Source organism: Silurus aristotelis (assembly GCF_946808225.1).
Source record: "Silurus aristotelis genome assembly, chromosome: 23".
In the NCBI taxonomy this organism is placed as follows: Eukaryota; Metazoa; Chordata; class Actinopteri; order Siluriformes; family Siluridae; genus Silurus; species Silurus aristotelis.
The window spans coordinates 5,925,851-5,936,556 of record NC_139596.1 but is presented as its reverse complement, the minus strand read 5'-3'; the positions used below and the strand labels follow the sequence as shown (position 1 = coordinate 5,936,556).

General features: G+C 35.8%; 1 protein-coding gene across 2 annotated transcripts in view; it reads right to left on the bottom strand.

Moving 5' to 3' along the window:
• Positions 1-10,706, bottom strand: part of LOC310718184 (uncharacterized protein) — a 65,718-nt gene that overhangs the window by 30,067 nt on the left and 24,945 nt on the right. For both annotated transcript variants that reach the window (XR_014531062.1, XM_083526789.1), the window contains exons 7-9: positions 3,517-4,092; positions 2,562-2,606; positions 1,645-1,764 (exon numbers count right to left, since the gene is read on the bottom strand). Coding sequence is in view for 1 of the 2 variants with exons in the window: in XM_083526789.1 (XP_083382915.1) it covers positions 1,645-1,764; positions 2,562-2,606; positions 3,517-4,092 (741 nt within the window). In the remaining variant the exon portion in view is untranslated. The remainder of the gene's footprint in view (positions 1-1,644; positions 1,765-2,561; positions 2,607-3,516; positions 4,093-10,706) is intronic.

Below are 10,706 nucleotides of genomic sequence, written 5' to 3'. Positions count from 1 at the left end.
GTAAAGCTTCACAATATGACATCTGACTCAAGGCAGAAGCTTACATGATACAAAAAACTTCATGCATGAAAAAGGCAATACACAGACCATCTCTGCCAAATGTGAGTTAAAAAAAAAAAACAGGCAGACAGATAATTGCCAGAACCATTCTGAATTTGTTATTTTCTATGACTATACAGTACTTTGCATTTGCCCTTTGGCTGCATATTGAAACCTTTAAAATTCCTGAGCAATCAACTTTTCACATAAATAATAAAATTCTAAATTGGTTACTGTGAAAAGAATGATGCAAAATGAAGCGTATAAAATAACACAAATGTCCTATTCTATTCAAGTGAGCAAATCCTGCTCATCACCATAGAAATCTTTTTTCCAACTGCATAATGGTTACCAAGGTGAATCCATGTTTGGGGTGCTGCCTGTTTCTCACTGATATTACATTTATAAATATGCACACGGCACCAAGGCTGAAGTTCTTTTTAAAACAATCTACTGTACGGTGTTTTAGAAAACTAAATGAAAACATGAAAATGTATAGGCAGAACTATAACTACTCTTTACCTTGAACCCATCAAAACCATATGTGATTCCTCTCCAAACTATTGCCACAAAGTTGAATTGTTTAGAATGTCTCTATATGCTTAGGATTTCTCTTTATTAAAACTTAGAGGTATAAACAGCATGACAATGCCTCTGTACACAAACACATGGGTTGAGAAGACTGGAATAAAAGATTTCAGGTGACCTGCATAGAGCCCTGACCTCAACACCACTGAACCCTCAGGGATGAACTGAAACCCTGAATGCACCCCAGACCTCCTCACACAAACCCCCACAGCAATGCTCCAAAATCATTAGCCTTACAGTGTATATTATATATAAATGTATATATTTTTTCATGAATGTTTAAATATCTTCAACATCTCATGCTTGAAACACCTGAATACATTCACCCCTGAAAAAAAAATACAATATTCAATAAGTCACATTTTCAGCAAGAAATTGCAAGCTCCTGAAGAGGAAAGTATTTTTTATTTTATTTTCAAAAATGTTATATTGACTCACAAGGTGATTATAGACGTACAATCCGTTATCAAAATATAAACTTGAAAATAAATTATTACATTCAAGCAAATCACTTATTTTTTTAATAAATGATGGATTCGTGGTTTTCGAATGTTTAAGTGGCTTTTTTTATATGTATTTAACCGTGAAAAATTAGAAACTAATATTTACAAGGTGACACAATAATGAAATCAACTATCATCAGAAATTGAGCAAGGTTCAAGGTTCCACCAAGAATCAACAAGACCTGACACAAGCATGAAAGATACACAATCCCAAAACTTCACAACTGTTTCCAATTACAGACATCTATCAGGAAGTCCCACTTGTCTGGGCAAACGTTTTTTTTATTTAAAAATGGAGTCCAGAAAGGTCACAGCCATGACTCACTTACTCTGTTGTAGTGAGTACAGGGTGGTGTCTTGGCTAAAACGTAACTTTGTTTTTTTTTTTTTTTTACGTTTTGGAGCTGCTGTGACTTTCTAACACTAGGACTGGTTTTTACCTATCACCCCCCCAAAGATCTAACATTTCACAGGTTACAGACAGACAATGGGGAAATAAAATAATAAGTCGTACCATGAACGCATCCCATTCGTCCTGAGTGTTGTGCCACAGGTAGAGTGAAGGTAATCCTGCTGGTCCTGGAGGACCTGGGCTACCCCGTGGACCGTCTAGCCCTCTTTCTCCTTGATATCCCTTTAGGTATGTAACAATGGATTTTTATAAGTTATTTACTTTTAAAATGTGTTAAATGCATGCAGGCAAAAATAAAATGTGATGTCTAAAATATAAAAATAAAATAAAATGTGTATATATATATATATGTATATTTGGTCTAAATTCAATAATAATAATGATGATAAAAAAAAACTCATGACCTTCCAATCAGAAGTCTAACATCTAACATGATATATAATGATTTATGTTGTAGAAATTCAGGTGTGAAAATCCTAAACAAACACACGAGATCGTCTGAGAGTGAAATGCAAGACTATTTGACTGAACAAATCTCTGAGGTAAAACGTGTTATACGTTGCCTAATTTTTTTATATCACAAGAAGTGACTTCACACCTACAGCAAACAAGACAAACACTAAGTGAATTGCTACTCTTGGAAAATATCAGTGTGCTGTAATCACCATCAAGTTTATTTTGATTGTCCTATCAAACATTTTAGGAGAACGTCTTGTCCTATAAACGCTGCCATGTCCGAAAACATCCTGAATGAAAACTTAAGTTCTGAAACTGGAAACTTTTTTTAATCAATGTTAGTTAAAAATGTTAATCTTAAAGGGCTTAATAGAGTCAAACTGAGACTTGCAGCTGAAATGCTGTCAGAGCTGCTGTTATAGAGACTGAATCAACAGCTTCTGACAAATATGGCTGAGAAATAGTAACGAGATTTACATTAAAGTGTAAGTATTAAAATTGAGCATCTAGATTTAAGATTCAGGCTCTGAGGCAAATATCACCTTACAGATGTTCCTTCTCACCTTCTCTCCCTTAAATCCAATGAATCCTCTGGTCCCGGCACAACCCTAAAACAATGACATAAACGATGTCCATTAACCCGCTCAACATTTCTATAAAAGAGTTCTGGAATTTTAAGGGGTTGTTTTTTTGTTTTATTTTGTAAAAGGAAAAACTGTGTTATAGGGTTTTTTACAGGTTCTCCACAGAGACAAACAAAAAAACCTTTTATAGGTGCAATATTGAACTCTTTGTTCTAAATGTAACCATAGATGAACTACAGTTTCAATTTTTTGGACTATAGACAAGATGAGTCACATATTTAAAGAATATTCTAAGGTTGTAATTTGCTAAATCAAAGATGTAATCACCCAATTATCCATGGCTGTATTTGATGGCTAGTGTCCCAGCATTGGCGCTGAACATGTTTCCCCATTTAACATATTACAAAAAACCCTGGAGTCTAAACAAAATTCTAAAGGTCTGAATGAGTCAAAACATTTTAAATCGAGTCAAAAAACTTCTACAGTATACTGTTTCCTTTTAGAAACATGTGGAACCCAACAAGAAAACCCTTAGCTAGCCAACAAATTCTTAAAAAATCTCTAAGTGAGTAGTGAGTGAACATGACCATAATTAGCTTCTGTATGAAACTTGATGACAAATGGAGAAGGTTCTATTCATTTCATTTTTTTAACATGATTTAAATGATTGTGTACTTCATTGACAGACAGGCAAATCATAGCAAATATACTTCCAGACAAAGAAGACTTGAATCCCACTGGAAATTCAGAATGTCTGCTTGTTTTAGATCAACTGTACTGTACAGAACAGCTGAAATATAACCCTAGACATAGATATTATTAAGGACAATGAATACCTGTAGCTGGCAGTGGAGTCCCCATTGTGTTTGTATCACATAAACACCACAAAAATATGAGAGATCCACAGTGCAGTTTTCATCATGGTATAGCTTACTCTTTTCCCTGGATGCCCAACAGGTCCCGGGGGTCCTCTCAACATCCGATACCTCTTGCCATCAGATCCTGTGAAAAGATCCCCGTGTTTAAGTTGACTCCTTGTGGTGCCTTGGTGTGCCAATTTCTCATTATGGGTCTTTGATTTTTCATGGCCTTTCTGGCTTAGTACGTCTGTGGAGCCTGTGCCAGATTTAGAGGTGATGTATGTCCCTGAAGGTAATAGGTCCTCTTCTGTCAGGTTCAGGTCAAGGAACTGTGCATGCACATGGTTCCTATTTACATGCCTGATATCAGTTGAGGAATCCAGGTCGATGATGTCCTCTGAGGGTTCTGAGGGAACTACATCCACCCGACCTGTTTGTTGTTTTTGTGACTGCAGATCGTTAACTGTAGATTTAGCTGTGGGAGACTGTGCCTGGTTCTCAGAGCTGCCCTTAATCCTGGTGTACGATGTTATGTGAGGGGGTTTTTGCCTCTTGGATTCCTCCAGCACTCGTAAACCATCAGTCGGCTTGTAGTCACCCCTCTGGGATGGAGGGTTCAGCTCATCAAAGGGAATAAAATTGAGCGGATCCTGCAATTTAACACAAAAGGTTATTAGATCACACTCTACCTCTGTACTACCCCAGCAACAACTTCCTTTTGGTACCTTTATTTCTGACACCAAAACAGAAAGTATCATCAATTTCACCTTAATTTGAGTAGTTTGAAGAGTATGTATAATTAGCATTTTCTCCCATGCACCAGAAATTTGAATTTGATGTGCAACAAAAAAAAGTTCAGACAGGGGCAATAAAATGCAGAAAATCACAAGTATTACTAAAAAGAAAAGCCTGGAGAAACAACTAATTAGTTTAATTGGCAACAGGTCAGTAACATAATTAGGTATAACAAAAGTATCTTAGAAAAGCAGAGTCTCTCAGAAGTATATAGGTTCATAGGTTCACTAATCTACAAACTCTGAAACAATAAAGAACTACGTTTCTCAAAGACTGAATATCTCTTTATCTATAGTAAATAATATCATCAAATGACTGAACAAATATTTGTGTGCAGAGATATCAAAGGCCACTGCATTAAAAACAGGTATGATTCTGTAATGGGAATCACTAATGAGCTCAGAAACCAGAAATCACTGTCCGTGAACATAGTTCACCATGTCATCTGCAGATGCAAGCTAAAGCTCTACCATGCAAAGAAGAATTCTTCTTAAACTAGATCTAAAAATGCTGCCATCTTCTCTTTGCCAAAGCCCGTTTAAAATGGACTGAGGGAAAGTGTTCTGACTGTTTTTTGGTCAGACAAATACAAAGTTGAAATTCTTTTTGCAAATCAAAGCTAATACATCCTCTGGACTAAAGAGGAGAGGGACCATCCAGCTAGTCATCAGTGCTCAGTGTAAAAGCCTGCATCTCCTAAAGTAAGTGTGCATTAATGCCTATGGAATGGGTAACCTTGCACATCCGGAAAGGCACCATCAATGCTGAAAGGTATATATAGGTTTTAAAGCAATGTATGCTTCCATCCAGATGACATCTTTTCCAGGGAAGGTATAGCATATTTTAGCAAGACAATGCTAAATGACCTACTGCATTTATTACAACGACATGGCTTCATACTAGAAAAGTCTGCCTGCAGTCCAGACCTTTTACCACTGAAAAACCTTTGGTGCATCATAAAACGAAAATATGACAAAAAGACCTAGAACTGTTAAAAAGCTAGAATCCTGTATCAGATACAAATGGGAAAACATTGCTTGCCTAAAACTCCAGCAAATGGTCTCGTCAGTTCCAGATGTACATGGACTTTTGTTAAAAGAAGAGAGGATGCCACACAGTGGTAAACATGGCCCTGTTCCAACTTTTTTCGAGATGTGTTGCAACCATCAAATGAAGAATTCCCTTTTTTCCCCCTTAAAATTAAACATTTCCTGCTGAACATTTAATGTTTTCTGTTCTATTACAGTTAAAATATCGGTTCATGAGATTAATGCAAATAATGCAAATCGTTGCATTCTGTTTTCAATTTTACGTTTTACACTATATTCCGACGTTTCAGGAATTAAAAATATATCTTCATCTACTCTAATATGCTAACAAGACTCTAAATCAAGTTGTTACTGTAAGTAACTATAAACTGACATTGATATAGAGTGATGAAGCCTCAGCCTTTTACTTTAGAATTTTTTTCCCCAAAGTAAATAACATCACTCAGTTTGCTACACCTTTAGCAAACTACACTGTTTTACACCTTCTTTCTTGGATTTTTAAATTCTAGTGTATTTAGTCTGTATTCAATTCTTAGTATTAAAAATGTTAATACAGGGTATTTAAGCATTTGAATGGCAGTGATGATTTTGATGGAAAGTTAATACCGTACATAGTACGTAATATGCATACAGTATATTTGTTTTTTTTTATAAATAAATAAAACTGTTGTATACTACAAGTCCTCTTTAGGGAGACTGAATAGTCCAAGAGTTAGTGTTCTGAAAAATTGTGTTTTGCAACTTCCATTTTTGCATGTCAGTGATTGGGGAGGAGTTTCATCTTGTCCAGGACTATTTCTGCAGCAAAGACGCAAAACCTGGGTAGGTAGCAAATGCATGACTTCAAGCTCCATTAACCAGGATCTCTGTCCTCCATTAAAAAACACGCCTCAGACTGAAAGCAATCAAGCAGATCACTCTACAAAGCTGGATCCTGGGATGAAACACTCTCCTTAGAGGTGATATGCTTAGTCTAATTTAATGCCTCACCTCCTTTGAGCTATGAGTCAGATTATTGGCTGCTGTTGCAAGAAAGTTGAAATTGTAGTTGGCTCCTGCAGAAGCACAGCACTACTAACACTTTTTTTATAAAACAATACAGCTGATCAGATCTTAGTGGGACATTTGGATAAAAACCAGAAGTTCTAATGCAAAGAAAGAGGTGCCATTGTGGCGTAAACAATAATCATATATTCTCAAGCGCACAACATACTGAGTTTGGGTGACAGTGTCAGGATACTTAGGTGTCTGGTGTGATTTGGATCTAAAGCTGTATTGTAAATAAAAAAATAAGATAAAAGGTGATACAAAGGAAATCCGTTGCTTTCGCAAAAAGTCGCCTGGATGGCCAGGACGAGTGGTCCTTTGTCACTTGAGGACATTAGTACAGCTCAGCCATGGCTTAATATAACTAACCAATAATATATGACCACATGATTGCTCATAATTGCTCATGATTGCACTTATATTATTGATTATCATTATATATTAATTATTTGTTGATGTATTGCTGACCCACTAGATTAATTTTCACATGGCCACAACTCTTCAACAGATCTTCAATAAGCTGTTTAAAAAGGCAGTTGGACAAATATGATCTGATTTTGGTAGGTGTAGATCCTGATTTCCATATAGTAAGAATATCAAAACTGTAAGAAAAAAAGTTATTTATATAAGTACACTAAATGTGATATTTATATAAAAGTTATTTATATAAGTACACTAAATGTGATATTTATATAAAAGTTATTTATATAAGTACACTAAATGTGGCTTATAGCTACATAAAAGAGGAACCTAATACTTACAACCCCAGATGCAGCCTCATGAGTTTGATTGTACATACTAGCATGATGATTGTCTTACATGTTTTTTTAAATCATCAATTGGAGAATTACTTTGAATTAAACATGTTTGCAGAGATTTACATGGTTTAACGGGAAAATAATAAAAATCCAATTACAACTTCGGGTTCAGCTGTAAATACGTGCAATTTTTCTCACTTTTGTTATTTTATTTGTAGTACAAACCAGCACTCTGGAATGGTTTAGCATTTTTAATGGGTTTTAAATGTGGAATTTTAATGGTAAACAATTTAAATAAATAACAGGACCACTAAATAACTAAGTAATTTAAAACACTTCCAGTATATGTATTGACTGTGAAACCTTATAAAATGTGTCTTAAATAAATTTCTGTGGGTTCATCACATTGCTGCATTCTATTCAGAAAAAAAGAATTTACTAATTGAATAGAAGGTAAACCCTGTAGGCTGCTGACCACATATTCTTGGGGCCTACAGTATATTTTGGTAGTTGTTTAATAAAAAGTAGTAAGGTACACAAATATGAACGTGTGGTTTCAAGAACTAGAAATCTTGGACTGCAATCAAAAACAACACTCTCTCAAAATGATTAAATTTAGAACAGGTAAATAATACAGAACTCAGATTCAGATGACCAAATAAAATAAATATCCAAATCGCCAATTAAATAGGCTTACAGCTTTAAAATGATTAATCATTTTTAAAAGGCCTACCACAGCTTTCCATTGTCCATTCACGTGCTGTCCCTTTTGAAATATTCCCAAAATAAGGCAAAATCCAACCCAAACACGAAAACGCATGCTGAAGGTGGAACCACGTTGCATCAGGTCATGAAGGAGTGCACTGCTCGCTCCTGCTTTCGTACTCTCTAACAGGGCTGGAACCTCCCATATACACCCACATCAGAACTCGGCCCAAACCCAACACACCCAGACAGCTAGGCTTCAGGAAATCAAGGCTTAACCCACAGCACGCCCCGTACAGATACTGTAGGACATACACTGCTTGACACACTGGAGACTAGCCATGAAGAAAAGTTCATACTATATATATGTATATATATAGATATATATATATATAGATATATATATATATATATATATATATATATATATATATATATATATATATATATATATATATATATATATATATATATATATATACAGGTGTAGTGATCTTTTCTTCACTGCATCTCATATATATATGATAATATCCCTTACGAGGGAAATATTAATGTCCGTGACGTCGGAGTGACGTTGGGCCGCCTTCCCGTGGGCTCACCACCTGCAGGAGGGAGATATATATATATATATATATATATATATATATATATATATATATATATATATATATATATATATATATATATATGCATGCACTTCAGTGGGTCAGTATCAGTTGGTAAATGGTAAAAATAAAAAAATATTTTTTTTTTAAGCAAATCAGTTTACTGATGTAGTATGAAATACCTTCACAATATTTACAAACAATAATTTACAAATCTCATAAACTTATATTTTATTCACAATAGAATATAGATAACATATCAAATGTTGAAAGTGAGACATTTTGAAATGTCATGCCAAATATTGGCTTATTTTGGATTTCATGAAAGCTACACATTCCAAAAAAGTTGGGACAAGTAGCAATAAGTGGCCGGAAAAGTTAAATGTCCATATAAGGAACAGCTGGAGGAATAATTTGCAACTTATTAGGTCAATTGGTAAAATGATTGGGTATAAAAAGAGCCTCTCAGAGTGACAGTGTCTCTCAGAAGTCAAGATGGGCAGAGGATCACCAATTCCCCCAATGCTGCAGTGAAAAATAGTGGAGCAATATAAGAAAGGAGTTTCTCAGAGAAAAATTGCAGAGTTCGAAGGTATCATTATCTACAGTGCATATTATTATCCAAAGATTCAGAGAATCTGGAACAATCTCTGTGCGTAAGGGTCAAGGCCGGAAAACCATACTGGATACCTGTGATCTTTGGGCCCTTAGACGGCACTGCATTACATACAGAAATGCTACTGTAATGGAAATCAGAACAGGAATACTTCCAGAAAACATTGCCAGTGAACAAAATCCACTGTGCCATTCGCCGTCGCTGGCTAAAACTATATAGGTCAAAAGTGAAGCCATATCCAAAAATGATCCAGAAGCGCAGGCGTTTTCTCTCGGCCAAGGCTCATTTAAAATGGACTGTGGCAAAGTGGAAACTGTTCTGTGGTCAGACAAATCAAAATTTGAAGTTCTTTTTGGAAAACTGGGATGCCATGTCATCCGGACTAAAGAGGATAAGGACTAAACCCAAGTTGTTATCAGCGCTCAGTTCAGAAGCCTGCATCTCTGATGGTATAGGGTTGCATGAGTGCGTGTGGCATGGGCAGCTTACACATCTAGAAAGGCACCATCAATGCTGAAAGGTAAATATTCAAGTCTTAGAACAACATATGCTCCCATCCAAACGTCGTCTCTTTCAGGGAAGACCTTGCATTTTCCAACATGACAATGCCAGACCACATACTGCATCAATTACAACATAATGGCTGTGTAGAAGAAGGATCCGGGTACTGAAATGGCCAGCCTGCAGTCCAGATCTTTCACCCATAGAAAACATTTGGCGCATAATAAAGAGGAAGATGCGACAAAAAAGACCTAAGAGAGTTGAGCAACTAGAAGCCTGTATTAGACAAGAATGGGACAACATTCCTATTCCTAAACTTTAGCAACTTGTCTACTCAGTCCCCAGACGTTTGCAGAATGTTATAAAAAAGAAGAGGGGATGCCACACAGTGGTAAACATGGCCTTGTCCCAACTTTTTTTGAGATGTGTTGATGCCATGAAAATTAAAATCAACCTATTTTTCCCTCAAAATGATACATTTTTTTCAGTTTAAACATTTGATATGTCATCTATGCTAATAAAATAATGAAATTTGAAACTTTCACATCATTGCATTCTGTTTTTATTCACAATTTGTACATTGTCCCAACTTTTTTTGGAATCGGGTTTGTATTATACTGATTCAGATATCAAGCTAACAATTGTATGAAACCATATCTACCCTTCCTTTTCTTATCCAGCACTAAGCTCAGACCTTGGTGGCTATCAGCATTTAAATAGGAATAGGGAAAATGTGATCCTGATTGGTTAAATCCATTTTTTTACTAAAGCAGCTTGTAGCCAATAAAATGTGAACAAAGACAACCACAACAATAGATCAAGAATATTAGGAATATCCCGAGTAGCAGAAAAGTGTCTGCCATCTAGCTGTAACGAGTTTGAATCTTGACAGGGCAGGTGGTACTGTAGTAAGACTCTGGTTTACTATTCTAAAGTTCAGGATTCAAGAACCAGTATCGCCAAGCTCTTGAGGCCCCTGAGCATGGCCCTTAACCCTCAATGTTTCAGTTTTTTTCACTGTGCTGTAAAAGTAAATGTTACAGCTATAAAGCATCTTTCCTTCTTTCATTTCCACAACTATATATGGCTGAGAGCAAAGGTAGCAAAATTGGCCATACTTTTGCATGGAAGGAAATGCATAGTCTCTCCAGTAATTTCAGTAACACTAGCTAAATATTTGCCTCTGTG